The sequence below is a fragment of the Ornithorhynchus anatinus genome, chromosome 5 (genome assembly GCF_004115215.2).
Source record: "Ornithorhynchus anatinus isolate Pmale09 chromosome 5, mOrnAna1.pri.v4, whole genome shotgun sequence".
NCBI lineage: Eukaryota > Metazoa > Chordata > Mammalia > Monotremata > Ornithorhynchidae > Ornithorhynchus > Ornithorhynchus anatinus.
Window position 1 is genome coordinate 40,568,954 of NC_041732.1, and position 16,076 is coordinate 40,585,029.

Consider the following 16,076-nt stretch of genomic DNA (forward strand, 5'->3'; position numbering starts at 1 on the left):
TCTCTTTCAGAAAAAAAATACAGGCCTGGCATTCAGGATCCTGGGTTCTAATCTCAGCTCCACTCCTTACCTGCTGTGTGACCTTGGGTAAGTCACTTCACACCTTAGTGCATCACTCTTCTCACCTGTAAAATGGGGATTCAGTGCCTGTTCTCTCTCCTACTTAAGACTTCGGGCCGCACGTGGGACAGATGCTTTGTCCAACCCGACGATCTTTTATTTACCCCAGTGATTACTCTGGTACTCAGCCCAGAGTAAGTGCTTAAATACTACAGTTATTATTATGCGAAATCCATCCTGAGAGACAAAGCTTGGCTTTCTCCCTGAAGTTCACATGGCCTTTTTTACCACTTGTTTTCTCTGGCACCACCCTATATGGCCAACTCTGCCCACGTCCAGGGAGGTGGGCAGGAATGGCAGGCTCTAATTCTGGACCTAGGAGTATCGGTTTCAACCTTTGAATCCCAAGGTGACACTGCTGGTGGAATTATCCATCTATCCCAGAGTGACTGTTAAGCCTGATGCGTGACATGCAGTTTTTGCCCCACCGCGTGTTCCAAGAGCCTGTCAGTGATTGCATGTCTCGGGCTGGAGCAGTGTCTTTCCTCAGAACACACCTCCCTCCTCTGATGGCTCTAACCCTTCCACCTGCCACTGCTCTTGCTTTCCTGAAGGTGTGTCTGCTCTGTGTCTTCCTTGTAGTTTACCCTCAGCGTGCCCTTTATAGTCGATAGAATTTGGGGAGCACCTTACTGAGCTGACCTTTGAACTCTGCATTCAAGCCAGCACAAAGCAACTGAGACACATTTTGACTGCTCACCCAAGGAACCTCAAATATCAGTAACTGGAATTTCCGGGCACAGATTACATTAATTTGCCTTTGGACATTTGATATCGCCCCAGAGCACTTACATATCTTTAAATTACATTTACAGTAATGTCTGTCACCTCTGTTATATTGTACTCTCCCAAGCACTTAGTCTACACATAGTAGCACTTAGTAATAGTAATTGTGGCATTTAAGTGGTTACTATGTGGTAGGCACTACTGTACTAAGACTGAGGTGGATACAAGCAAATCAGGTTTGGACATAGTCCCTGTCCTACATGGGGCTCACAATCTTAATCCCCATTTTACAGATGAGGTAACTGAGGCAAGGGGAAATTGTACCCTGCCCAAGGGGCAGAGCTGGGATTAGAACCCATGACCTTCTGACTCCCCAACCCATGCATTATCCACTGTGGCATGCTGGTATTGATTTTTAAATTCCATGTCCTACTATGGGAGGCCTAGGGGCATAGTGAAAAGTGGGAGTTGAGGTCGCAGCTTGACACTAGTGTGCTCTGTGACCTTCCTCAAGGCTCTTGGGGTTTGTTTTCTCACTTGTACAATGGGAAAAGACCACTGCTTTCCCCCGTTGATAGATTGTTAGCTCCAGGGGAGAAGGAACTACATCTGCTCTGATGATCTCGTGTCTACCCCCAGCTTCTTGGCAGCATCCTTGGCACCTAGTAAGTGCTTAATCCAACAATTATTATTATAGTAGACTTTTTTTTTAGAGGAACGATTTCAAGTTTAGCTCAAGCGACGGATTCATAGAGGAAGGGAACAGTGTTCAAGTAGGATTACACTTTGGCCACTAGGTGGCACAGTCGTTTCTCCCAATTGGAAATATTAATGGAATAATAATGTTGGTATTTAAGCGCTTACTATGTGCCGAGCACTGTTCTAAGCTCTGGGGGAGATAAGGTCATCAGGTTGTCCCACGTGGGGTTCACAGTCTTCATCCCCGTTTGACAGGTGAGGGAACTGAGGCCCAGAGAAGTGACGTGAGTTGTCCAAAGTCAGACAGCTGGATAGTGGTGGAGCCTGGATTAGAACCCACAACCTCTGACTCCCATGCCCGGGCTCTTTCCACTAAGCCATGTAAGTAAACCCCAGAGCACGGTACGGTACAGACAGACCACACAGGATGGAAACTCGGCCATCTCAAAACAGATTCTGGGTTCTCCTGTTTTTAAAGGGAGAGGAGACACATGCTCTGCACACATTAAGTGCTTAATAAATCCTATTACTACTAGAAGGGATTGGAGGAGGGGACAGGGAGCGGGACGTTTACTGGCATAGACCCACACACATCTCCTGGCCCCTTTCTGGGCAGCTCCATTGTCACTGTGCACTTAAGTCACCCTGCTGTTGCACTCTGCATGGCTCCTGGAGCACTGCGTCGGCCTCCTGCCGCATAGCCCACCCTTTCACTACCGCTCCACTTGGCTGGGAAAATTTCCTGCAGTGGAGGGAGACCCTAAAAACCAGGGGGATGTGGAGAAGGGGGCTCAGAGCAGGCAAGGAATGTATCAGCTCTGTTGCACTGTACCCTCCCAAGTGCTTAGTTCAGTGCTCTGCACACAGTAAGCACTCAAACACCACTGATTGAAAGGAATGCGAGGGAGCCATGGAGACAGAGGTTTAGGAGAGCTGAGGGGAGGGTGGGGCAGTAGACTGGGAGGAGTCTACACAGAGGACAACGCTTACCTAAGTGACCGTGGCAGGGCGGCGGACAGCCCCTCGGACGCTCTGCTGGCAGAAGAGTGTGGCTTCTGGAACGTTAGCCTCATCTGCCTGCTGCACACCCAGCTACTGTTTGGGTGAGGCTTAATGCATTGTACCTACTGAGCACCTACTATGTGCAGAGTGCTGTAGTAAGCGCTTGGGAGAGAACAATATAACGATTAGCAGACACATTCCCTGCCCATAACAAGTTTACAGTCTGGACGGGGAGACAGACATTAATATAAATAAATAATTTGTAATATAGAAGGTCATCTTTGCTCTGTGCAGATTGGACAAAAACTGGATTCTTGTTGCTTAGGCAGCCAGAGTCTCCTTCCATTGCAAGAGACGCCATCCTCAGTGGAGTCCAGCAGAGCCAAACCATGTATTTATTGTTGCTTTCTAACACTAGTTTTCTGTGCCGGTGCCTAATTGGTGCAATCCCGAACTAAGGACGAGGAGGAAGTAAAAAAGATATTGATTCAAACATGACCCCTGGCCCACAGGGAGTTTACAAGCTAAAACGATTTGGGGGAGTGAGGGTGGAGAAGAGGGGAGGATAGGCAGGCAGGGAAAGGAACAACGAGAAATTCAACACATACAACAATTCATTAACAACCTCACTAGTTAATAGTGTTTGGGCTCTGCACTGCTCAGGAAGGATTGCCCCCAGTCTAGACAGCCAACACCATCTCCGAGAAGCAGCACGGCCTAGTGGATAGAGCTCAGGCCTGGGAATCAAGAGGTCATGGGTCCTAATCCCAGCTCTGCCACTTGTCTGTGTGACCGTGGGCAAGTCACTTAACTCCTCTGTACCTCCCTTACCTCATCTGTAAAATGGGGATTGAGACTGTGAGCCCCACGTGGGACTGGGACTGTGTCCGACCCAGTTTGCGTGTATCCACCCTAGTGCTTAGTACAGTGCCTGGCACATAGTAAGCACTTAAACACTATTTTTATTATCTAGAGGCCTCTCCAGTAGGGGTGGCACTTGGACCCAAGGATGATGGGCAGACAAGGAGGGTCTTCCCCCCACCCACCAGCACAAACACTCACACACTTCCACAGACTCTGGAGCCCTGATGAAAGAGCTCTCTGGACCATGAGCGTGCAGCTTCTGCTCTTCTCTCTGGGTCTTCTCCGGGAGTGGTGGTGGCATGGAGGGGAACATCAGTGTGACTCTGACAATTCCATGCAACTTAACTGTGGAGGAAAGAAGATCCCAAACAATACCGTCTCCACTTTCCACGTGGTAGGGTAGCATAAAATTAAAATTGCAGAGAGAGGAATTGCTGTGAAACCAGCACAAGTAGGAGCCGGAGGAGGAAGAGAAACTCCTCCTTGACCATAAATGAGATATTTGAAGCCCCTTGAAAAATGAGAAACAATGTCTTCTGAACGGAGCGCTGAGTGCTTGGCACATAATAAGCGCTTAAATACCACAATTATTACAGGACTGTCTTTTGTGGTGCCCAGTGTGATGAGAATTGAGGGTTCCGCCGTAGCCTTCTCAGCTGTGCACGCACCCCTACAGGTGAACCTGTCTCTTAAGTCCTTCTTCAACAAAGATGAAACAGAACAAAACTGAAAGTACTCTTGAGCTACCTAGATAACGATGATGATGATAATGGCATTTTTTAAGAGCTTACTATGTGCCAGGCACTGAACTAAGAGCTGGGGTGGATGCAAGCAAAGAAGGTCGGACACAGTCCCTGTCCCACATGGGGCTCCCAGTCTTAGTCCTCACTTTACAGATGACGAAACCTAGGAACAGGGAAGCCGAGGTACAGGAAAGTTAAGTGACTTACCCATGGTCTCACAGCAGACAAGTGGTGGAGCTGGGATTAGAACCCATGACCTTCTGACTTCTGAGCCCGTCCTCTTCTAAGGATATCTAAGGGAAATTTTCCTAGGAAGGAAGAGCATCTGTCTCCTAATATTTGACCACAAATTTCACTTTGAAGAATGTTGTCTCACTGATCCCTTCTGCCTACACACTTGGATCTGTACCCTTTGGGCACTTGGTATTCACCCCACCCTCAGTCCCACAGCATTTATGTCCATGTCCATAAATTATAGCAATGTCTGTCTTCCCCTCAAAGCTGTAAACTTGTCGTGCGCAGGGAATGTGTCTACCAACTCTGTTGTGGTGTTCTCTCCCAAGTGCTCTTGCACCCAGAAAGCAAATACCCTTGAATGAGCAATAGAAATAAACCGATTATCAGATACCAAATAAAGGACCTCTCCTGCTTTGGTCTGCAGTTCATGCTAGCTCCTAAAGCACTTCCCCTCTCAAAGACAAATTTTCCAATCATCAGTTCATCTGCAGAGTGAGTGTGGTATCAGTGGAAGAGCCTAAATGGACCAAGAAGCAGAAATGGTGCAGGATTCTGATCCAGTATTCCTTCCTGCTGCTTAGTAGGATGCTTTGTGCCATTAGCGCTTAATAAATAATACCACTACTACTTGTCCCTGGCGAGCAGGGAAACTGCAGAGGTGGAGACGGGGGAGAATCACACATTTCCGTGGTTTGTTTTGAAATTAAACTTACTTCTCAGATATTCTCTTCACTAGGATCGCCTCCTCTTCTAGCCTCAGAACCTACTGGAACTTGTGGCCTCTATTATGACCGAGAACAGGGAGAATTCTGTCGTCTGTTGTGCACGCGTGGCCTGATGCTGGCCAGCAGGAAGGAAGAGGAAGCAGAGCAGTAAGGGAAAAGAAGCCTCCCTGGGCACAGCAAAGCACCAAATCCCAGGCCAAATACATTAGGGAAAATATGTCAGTCGATTGTATTTATTCAATGCTTTCTCTGCAGAGCACTGCACTAAGCACTTGGGAGAGCACAATACAAAAAGAAACAGACATATTCCCTGCGCACAGTGATCTGCGGTCCCTCAAGCAGCTCACAGCCTAATAAGGTGAAGCTGGAACTGTAAAAAACTAGGACACATTAGCACAGAGAAAAAGATCGAATGCGAGGGCAAGGGAGAAGAAGAGGGGACATCACCCACTCCCCATGCCTCTCCTGAAGCACTTAGTACAGTGCTTTATACACCGTAAGTGCTCAGTAAATACAACTGAATGAATGAATCAACTAAGCTGTCAACACAACTCTAGAAACCTTCCCCGACGTTCTCCTGGCAGGGGCAAATCTCTCCTGGCGGCCACAGTGGGGTTACACCTGCCAAAGTTCTGTTCCTGGGGCTCCCTCTGCTAAGTCCTCCACACGGCACGGCTCTCTGCCTCACCCCAACTCCTAGAGATTGGGGGGATGATTTTCTCACCAGTAAAAGAATCACTTAAATGTGAATGGAATCGCACACTTGGTACTTCAGATCAACCTCTTTTTTGGTGGAAGAGGAATGGGGTTGAGAAATGTTCCACTGACAATACCGGCACGCTGTCTCCCAAAAGTAAACTGGGCTGTTTTAAGCTTTTCGAAAGTAACACCCTTCGGTAAATAGCTACCAACGTTTTTAGTAGCTGTGAAAAGACATCACATAGAATCTTAAATGATTTCCAAAAGGCAGAATTCCTGGGGCCATTTTTTATTATAAATTTAGTATGATTGATTAATGAAAAAAATCACAATGAAGTACCAATAAAATATCTGTCAATATCAAAATTTTAGCAGCATTTCAATAGTATCAAGTTCCCAACATTAGCTAAACAAACTCTCTCCTTTAGTCTACCAGAAAGTAAGAACATCCAGTGGAAGAAAGTTAAGGGTAGTGACATCTTCAGAAATGGTGGCTCTCTCATCTCAGCATTGGCTAGGTAGAGGAAGAACGGAGGCTTCGAACGTGGAATTCACGGACTTATTCGTCACGGGTCTTTTCATTTAAATAATCTTTTTTTTTTCTGAATGACTTGTAAAGAGATCTAAAATTCTGCAGCACATGAAACAAACCATTATAAGTGGGTGCCCAGAATCTGCTTGATGGGGACACAGTGGGGAAGAAGCAACATTGATGCTTTAACACCTGGACCTGCTCCCTTGAGTCGGGTGGGAATATACAGCTATATCCCCTCCACTACCTCCGCAATAAACGGGAACAAGACCACTGCTGTTACCTACGAACAAAAGGTACAACCGCCCTGTTAAAAAATACTTCGGTTTGGTTTAAACGTAACTGGTTCTACCGCTCCTCAATTTAATTGACAGTGATTAGTAAAAACCAGGAGGGAGAAACACATTACAGTGTAAAAGCATAATACTGGCAAACCGCTTCTTTGGTTCCTTCTAAAACTTTCTTTTGCAAAATACATCAGGGATATGGACTATCCCTTTACTTATAAAGTTAGGGTTTTAGGTATTTACAAAAGCTATTACCATATATTACACACCATTAATACAGCTTATGAACAGATGACCTCAAGAAAGCACTTGTGAACTGTTTTCCAGTATTATTTCACTGTCACATGGAGCTACGTGCCCTTTTTTTTCAAATCTGTGCTGTCCATCCTGCACCTCAGCTACCTTACAGTATATCAAATGGAAAAGAACATTTCCCAATCACGCTTTCCTTGAAAACTGATTGTAAAATTGCCACTGAAATGTGTATGTACAAAGGTTCACTGAACGTTTTAATTCTAGGAAACAATTCGCACCCCAATTGAATATGATGTTTGAAGTAGTATTCTAGGCATACAGAATATATTTCATATATAAGTAACTGCACCACATGTTATATCACCATTTCACCAGTTTCACACACATATTATTATATACAGTAGTTAAGTTAGATGTGGAGGTTGGAACTCTTGCTGAGCTGGGACAGTGTCGAAGGAAATCATCTGTACTCGGGCACAGAGAAGCCTGTAGCTTGGAGAGAGCAGATGGGTGTCCGTCTCTGTGTGTGTGTGTGTGTCTGAGTGTGGGTGGGTGTGTACGTGCCATGTCTGCGGGCACGCGTGTGACGCGTACCACACAATACTCACCCGTCGGACTATCCCTTTACTTTTAAAGGAAGCCAAATCACACGTAGGGCAGGATGCCGTACATTAGGAGGGCCATTACGGCAGCACTGAATAAGCCGGCCACGGGGACAGTCACAAACCAGGCAACAAAGATGTTTCTGAAGAGATGCCAGTCGACGGCCTTCCTCGAACGGATCCAGCCCACTGCCACCACCGAGCCCACCTTCAGGAGTTCGAAAGAGATCTCCGTTAAAATACACGACGGGAAGGGATTTTACCCTCAGTCATGCCAGTTTGCTGATACCACCGCCGATTGGAGATAGATAAACTACCGGATACAGATTTCGGGACGCTGCCTTCTAAATTAACTCCTTGTACCTTTCTGATTCGATTCAGATCTTTCATGCAAAGATTTCTCTTAGATTGTACCCCCATTCCCGGCTAATTTAATCGAGTTTCATTTGTATTTGAATGAAGTGGAATTTTAGTCTTTTAAATGTTTCTTACTGTAGCCATACAATGTAGCATTCAAAGGGGAGGACCATAAGAAAATATCCTTTGGCCGTAATCACCTCTGCAATGAACATGACAACAGCGTGCAAACTTCTCTCACGCTTTCATCTGGTTAGTCCATTTCCTGAACTAAAATAGAGAATAAGTTACAAAGTAGTCAGTTCTCTAATGCGGAGGTTAAGTTCTTCAAGAACCTTGTGTTGAAGTATTCAGTTTAAGTAGTCCAACCACACACCCATTATATTGGAAACTTCCTAAGGACAAGGATCTCTTCTTTAGTGCTCTTATATGTAACTGAAGTGCCTGGCACATCACCTGCTGGGTGAAAAAAAGTATTTTTTTTTAAATGATATTTGTTAAGCGCTTACTACCTGCCAGGCACCGTACTAAGGGCTGGGGTGGATGCAAGTCAATCAGGTTGGACACAGTTCCTGTCCCACATGGGGCTCCCAGTCTTAATCCCCATTTTACAGATGAGGGAACTGAGACACAAAGAAGTTCAATGACTTGCCCAAGGTCACAGAGCAGACAAGAGGAGGAGCCAGGATTAGGATCCAGGTCCTTCTGACTCCCGGGCCCAAGCTCTATTCCCCAGGCCATGCTGCTGCTTTTTATTTCTTTTTAATCTGTCACTTTCCAGCATTACTGGGGGCCCCCCTCACCCTGGTGTTGTCAGACTGGGTGACCAACAATTCAGTGTTTGCCCCGTCCAAAACGTTCAGGGCTTTGTTGACTTCAATCCCGATTCCCCTCGGCCTTTGTAAATCTGATGCTTTCGAAAGCCATTTTTCTGAACAAGACACTCATCTGTAAATTATTGTTTTAAGGCACCGGGACTAGACTCCCACCTAATTTACAGAGGGGAGCCCCTGCCCCTGAGAGTCAGCCTTAGCAACCCAAGAGAAACAGAATCTGGACACTTTGTTTTCTGGCAACACTAACATTAGGGCTGACTTCATCCCACCTGCTCACATAGTTTACCCCACATGCTCACAGCTCTCTTTCAGATGTGGAGTTTCCTGCTGGTCTCCAGGGAGCTTAGCAGGCAGAAGAAATATGTGGGCCATGAGAATCAGGGCTTGTATGTCACTAGAGATTGTGGGGTGGAGACTAAGTCAAAGGTTCCGAATTATGGGTGTCTTAGAAGGCAGACTCTGTGGTAATTTCCCATGTAATCCAACTCTAAGGTAGAACAGCATTCTCTGTAGAGAATTTGGTTTGGTCAGATTTCTCCCTAAAAAATTTAAATTGTCCCTAATCGTGCCAATGCTGACTCCTTTCTCCCTTAATAGCCCAACCGTATCCCAACTGGTTCTCTTCCACTAGCATTACAGAAGCAGCATGGCCCTGTAGAAAGACCACAGGACCGGGAGGCAGAAGAGCTGAGTTCTAATCCGGGCCACACCAAATGCCTTCTGTGGGTGACCTTAGGCAAGTCACTTAACTTTTCTGTGCCTCAGTTTCCTAATCTGTAAAATGAGGGTGAAATACCTGTTCTTCCTCCCCCTTGGACTGGGAGCCCAATGTGGGATTAGGACTATGGTTCACTTGATTATCCTGTATCTACCCAAGCGCTTCTCTCAGAGATTGGCATACAATAAACACTGAAATAATACAACTGTTAACACGATGCACCAGCTGTTTCAAGGTCATACAGCTTCTGCCTGCTCCTTTTGTACTTTTTTTTATGGTATTTGTTAAGCGCTTACTATGTGCCAGGCTCTGTACTAAGTGCTGTGTAGATATAAGCTAATCAGGTTGGACATAGTCCCTGTCCTGCCTAGGCCTCACAGCCTCAATCCCTATTTTACAGATGAGGTAACTGAGGCACAGAGAAATTAAGTGACTTTCCCAGGGTCACGCAGCTGACAAGTGGCAGAGCAGGTATTAGAACGCGGGTCCTTCCGGCTCCCAAGCCATACTCCACTTGGCCATGCTGCTTCTCTATAATATAGTCCTATTATTTCTAGGTAGAGTTGGGCTTTTATGGGGTGCAGAGGGCAGACAACCCAGGTCTTTGTCCTGGCAGGAGAGTTTCACTCAGCACTGGACACTTAGGGAGGGGAATTTGGGGAGCGGAGGCCCCTCTATTTCTGGTCCAATGCACCTCCCGAGACCCAACTGTTGCGGACAGCAGAACCCGGTGGGGTCTTGATGGGGGACCACCTGGTCATGGGTGTCTCCAGGATGTCCCCGGGCTTCCTGAATAGGCACAGGGCACCGACACGAGCCCAAGGCCTGAACCCCTGGGTGCCCTGGCACAAACTGGGCATGGCTTCCAGGTCTCAGGCACTCCCACCGTCTAGAGTGAATTACCAAATGAATGGACAACTTTCATAGAATCACTGGCTTTGGGTACTCTCCCAGGGGAGAGATGCATGGATGGGCCCCACTAATTAAGAGTTGGCACTTAGTCCAGCACTCAAGGCTGATGTTTGGTAACTGTTTAAAAGCAGCAGCCCCCATTTATCACTAGGTAAGTGGGGGTTTTGCACTATCACTGTTGCTGAACTCAGATCCAAAATGAAAACCAAGAATCCCAGGGAGAGCAGGTCTAGCCTGATGGAAGAGTTGGAACTAGCGGCAGGCAGGCAGGCAGAAGGATCATAGGGCCTTCTCGGCCACGGCTCCTATTCTTTTCAAGTTTTCCTCCCTCCCTGGCCATCTGCTTCTGCTCTGGAAAGATGCTCACTCAACATAAAATGGGAAAAGAAGATTGAGAAGGAAAAGGAAAAGAGAGAGAGACAGAGAGAAACAGAGAGAGAAAAGAGGCAAACATCTAGAAAATGGTTCCCCAATCTTATCTGGTTTGTTCATTCATTCAATCGTACTTATTGAGCGTTTACTCTGTGCAGAGCACTGTACTAAGCGATTGGAAAGTACAATTCAGCAACAGATAGAGACAATCCCTACCCTGGCCCAGTGGAAAGAGCACGGGCCTGAGAGTCAGAGGACCTGGGTTCTAATACTGACTCTGACAACTGCTTGCTATGAGACCTTGGACAAGTCACTTAACTTCTCTGTGCCTCAGCTCTCCTATTCTCCCTCCTACTAAGCTCTGAGCCCCATGCAGGACAGGGATTGTGTCCAACCTAATTAACTTGTATGTACCCCAGGGCTTAGAATACTGTTTGACACATAGTAAGCGCTTAAGAAATATCATTAAATATATATACATATGTATATACACACATATATGAAAATATAAATACAGAGTTGGAGATGTACTTGGCCGGTCACTAGCTATGACTGCTCTGATTGACATGGGGATGGCCCTAGAAGGTGGGGCAGGCTGAGAGGACTAGGGTTTGGGTGGTTTGGTGGGAGCTGCCTAAATAAAGCACACGCCTTCCTGAATGGAAGGTGACCTCACGCCTGCCCTCCAGCAGCCTCACCTCCTACAGGGTTAGGAACAGGATGCGACCTACATACTGGAGAGGAGAGGCCACCTTTCGCCCACTGGGCAATTGATGACTTCTCTAAGATCCTGACGACAAAACGGATATGTTAGAACTAAGAACTGGATTCCAGGGGGCAAGTGGAAGAGTGTGTGAGCGAGAGGTTAACATAGGGAGAGAAGAGCAGAAATTGGTAGAGAGCAAAAAAGAGGGAAAAGCAGAGAATGGTGAGTGAGATCTCCAGAGGGGAATAAAAAAGGAGAGGTGGGGGAGGCAGAGGAAGAACAAGAGGGACAGGAGAGTAGTTCAACAGGGAAAAAAGCAAGATTAGCAAAGGGACAAGCAGAGGGAGAGAGAGGCTCTGGGGGGAGACAGTGTCCAGAGCACTTGGAAAAGGACTGAAAGGTGGGATGGAGACAGGAGGGGGGAAGGCTGAAAAACAAATCCAAGAACAGAAAAAAATCAGGGCACAGCAATCAAAGTAGAGTGGCCTAGTGAAAAGACCACGGGCCTAGGAATCAGAGCACTTGGGTTTTAATCCCAGCTCCTCCACTTGCCTGCTGCATACCTTGGGCAGGCCACTTAACATCTCTCGGATTCAGTTTCCTCATCTGTAAAGTGGGGATTTAATACCCATTCTCCTTCCTACTTAGAATGAGAGCCCCTCTAGAATGTGGGACAGGGAGGACGTCTGACATGATTAAACTGTATCTACCCCAGCACTGAGTACAGTGCTTGGCACAAAGTAAGCACTTAATGAATACCATAATTATTAATTGCTAAAAGTAAAAAAAAAAAAACAAAACACTGATTGGCAAGGGGAAGGGAGAATAAAGAGAGATGCAACAAGCAACAGAGTAGAGGGATTGGAATGAAAGGAGATCAAGAGGTGCATCACTGCCCGGGTAAAATCTACCCTCTCCTCTCCATCCAAACTGCTACCACGTTAATCCAACCAATTATCCTATCCTGCCTTGATTACTACATCAGCTTCTTTGTTGACCTCCCTGCTTCCTGCGTCTTCCTCCTCCAGTATACCTCACTCTGCTCCCTGGATCATTTTTCTACAGAAACGTTCAGTCCGTGTTTCCTTACTCCTCAAGAACCTCCAGTGGCTGCCCATCCACCTCGATGTCAAACAGAAACTCCTTACCCTCAGCTTTAAAGTATTCGATCACCTTGCCTCCTCCTACCTCACCTCATGGCTCTCCTACAACCCAGTCTGCATACTTTGCTCCTCCGGTGCCAACCTACTCACTGTGCCTCGATCTTGTCCATCTCACCGCCAACCGCTTGCCCATGTCCTGCCTCTGGCCTGGAACGTCCTCCCTCATCATATCCGACAATTACTCCTCCCATCTTCAAAGCCTTATGGAAGGCATACCTCCAAGAAGCTTCCCTAAGCCCTCATTTCCTCTTTTCCCAGTCCCTTCTACGTTGCCCTCATTTTCTCCTTTTATTCACCTCCCCACAAGTCCCACAGCCCTTACATACATATCTCTAATTTATATTAATGTCTGTCTCCACTAAACTTTAAGCTTGTTGGGGTCAGAGACCTTGTCTACCACCTCTGTTATACTGTACTCTCCCAAGCACTTAGTATAGTGATATGTACCCAGTAAGCGCTCAATAAATACAATTGATTGAGAAAGAAACAGACTCTAGGAAGAATAAAAGCAGGAGAAATTTACAAGAGGGGAATGCAAAAGGAGGAGGAAAAGCACAATCTCTAGCTCATCCCAAAGGCTGGGAACAACCGGTTTAAATTTGTTCTCTATCTCTTCTCTGCTGGAGCAGGGTAAGACAGAAGCAAGTGTCACTGAGCCTCCCTGCTTCCTCCTTGGCCAGGTTCTCCTGCTGGCGCTCATGTGGGAAGACAGTGTCCTCCACACTGACACCCGAGTAAAGTGCCCATGCAGGCAAGCAGCAGGAGGGGCAGGGGATAGGGCCATCCCTCCATCTTCTCCCTCCCCCTACTTGCTCTCTTCTTCACCTTCCACTTCCCCTTTCCATCCCTGCTGGCAGCAACAAGTGGTGTTCTGAAGCAGCCTAATAATCATCATCACAACTGGAGAAGCAGCATGGTGTAATGGATAGAGCACGGGTCTGAGAGTCAGAAGGATGTGGATTCTAATCTCAGCTGTGCCATTTAGCTGCTTGGCAGACGTCACTTCAAGTCAAGTAATTTGGAAGTCACTTCACATCTCTGGGCCTCAGTTACCTTATCTGTAAAATGAGGATTGAGACCGTGAAGCCCCATGTGGGACTGGGGTTGTCCCAACCCAATTTGCTTGTATCCACCCCAGGGCTTAATACAGTGCCTCGCCACAGTAAGTGCTTAACAAATATAATAATAATAAAAATACAATAATAATCATAATCATAACAATGGTATTTGTTAGGCACTTACTATGTACCAGGCACTGAATAAAGGACTGGGATAGATACAAGATCATCAGGTTGGCCACAGTCTCTGTCCCACCTGAGGCTCACAGTCCAAGTCACATGGTGCAATGATGTCATCACACCACTGGGAATGGAGAGCCAGAAATGTACAGCTCTCTGGGCATCAACTACTTAATGTATTCATTTCATCCTTCCTGCTCTGCACGGAAAAGAGTTGCCGACCCCTGACCGAATCCAAGCCCGAAAATTTATATAAAGTACAATATAAATTACGTTGATATCAATTTCTCACTTAAGATCTTTTGGGGAAGACTTTAATTCCAGTTTAGAATTTAAAACCAAGTTGTACTTTTTAGTTGATTTTAGGCAGTTTCTATTCTGGAATTTAAGGGTATCAGCAATGCTGGCATTGTTTATGACTACATCCTGTTTAAGACAACATTAGAGATTACTTTATTAATATAGATTTTGACAAATGAAAGGTTAGGAAAGCAGTTAAACAACATAATGAGTTATATCTATGTGTCTTTTTGATTGGATTGAAACAGATGCAGTTTGCTTTCAATTATGGTCTGCCCACATATAGACTTCTTGCCTCGAAGGGATGCCAGAAAGGAGCCCCAGACAGTTTGTAAGACCCCCTGCCAAATAGAAAATTGCCTTATGGGCAGAACATTTGGTACTGAAACAAGTCACCTTAACGGCACACGCAAAATTTATCGACCCATTTTACCATTCAACTTTGATTTACATAAACTCTTCCCTTCAATTTACCATTCAACTTTGATTTACAAAAACTGTTCCCACCTAATTTACTAACAGTGAAATTAACGGCGAGTTCCTTATGAGGTGGAAAGAGCTGCTGAGTTGTAAGTTCAGTGAGGAGTCCTGCATAGATGGGCTTTGGGAGCCGCTCTCTGACCCCGACCGATCGCTCCCCGCCTAAGCTCGCAGGCCTCGGGATCTCTGGAATCGGGTCTGACTCGTGGAGAGGTGGAGCCCTTTAAGATACTAGGCTAGGACTCTGCCTGCTTGCACAGGGCCAGGGCCTACCCAGCATCAGGAACCACAAGGTGAACCATTTACGCTTCTTCTTGTTTCTGATTTGATCTCCCGATGAGTGGTCAGCGGCACAAAGCCGGAGCAAAGAAGAGAGGTAAATGTGCTTTAGTCTAATCTTCCTACTCCCCTTGGCTGCCTAAAGCAGTAAGTAGGAAGAGGATGGAGGAGGAGGGGTGGTCTGCAGAGTCCAGGCTGGGCCTGACAGGGCCTGCCTTCAGATGACCAATCCAGCCCCACTGGCTCTGGCCCCCAGGTCAGCCCCGGCCCAATCCACCCTAGGGAGGGGTAAGGGGAGGGGTTGGTTTAAAACCATTTTTTGTTGTTTTTTCGAGTTTGACAGGGAATCAATCAAGTCCTGAGCAATTTTGCAGATCCTGTGGGAAAGGATTGCCTTTCTCCAATGCTGCTGGCCGTTTTTGTGTATCTGAAATAGCACCAGACACCCTGCGTGGCCTAGTGGAAAAAGCAAGGGACTAGGAGTCAGGAGACACAAGTTCTAGACCCAGTTCCACCACTTACTGACTGTTCGAGTCAGTCGTTCTGTGCTTCAGTTTTCTCATCCATAAAATGGGGATAAAGGATCTGTTCTCCCATTTGTCTGTAAGCCCCATGTGGGACAGGGAGTGGGTCTAACTCATTATCTGGTATCCACCTCAGCACTTAACGTGGTACTTGGCACACAGTAGGCACTTAATAAATTCTATCATTATTATTATCATTCTGATCCATTTCAAATCTTTCTCTTGAGTATCATGTTGCTTTTAGGCCATATGTATTTTCCCTTTAGCATTTGCGAGAACCCAAAGGGTTAATTTAGAAGGGCCTAGGGAAATCCAAAAGGGATATCCCAACCTGGGCAGAGATGATGAGCAGACAATTGCTAAAAATGTAAATTAACAGTAGGAGTATGTCATCAGCAATGTCTAATGTACATAGAATTGTCAACATGATCAAACCCCACTGGGGTAGGTTTAAGGTTCAAGATAAGCTTGGATGACACAAAACATATCACTCTACTGTTTGATGACTGGATTTGTTGATGCCCAAACCACTAGCCCATTGATACCCCATGGCTGGATCAAGAAGCCGTCAACAGTAGATGAGGGCATTTCTAGAGGAATCGAGTCAAACTGCAGATGGTAATGTCAGTAAGACTTGGAATTCCGACAAGTCTTGCTCCGACAAGCCTGCTAGCAGGGCGGAAAGGGGGAGATTTGTGTG

At 46.3% G+C, this 16,076-nt stretch overlaps 1 protein-coding gene across 16 annotated transcripts in view; it reads right to left on the reverse strand.

Moving 5' to 3' along the window:
- Window positions 1-16,076, reverse strand: part of SLC20A2 (solute carrier family 20 member 2) — a 125,777-nt gene that overhangs the window by 15,610 nt on the left and 94,091 nt on the right. For 9 of the 16 annotated variants that reach the window (XM_029065721.2, XM_007664593.4, XM_007664622.4 and 6 more), the window contains one exon: window positions 6,089-7,699. In XM_029065721.2, coding sequence (XP_028921554.1) covers window positions 7,535-7,699 — 165 coding nt within the window. In that variant the 3' untranslated portion in view covers window positions 6,089-7,534. Of the gene's footprint in view, window positions 1-6,088; window positions 7,700-8,048; window positions 8,119-16,076 lie in introns of those variants that run through there. The other 7 variants (XR_485693.4, XM_039912016.1, XM_001509301.5 and 4 more) reach the window with 4 other exon arrangements.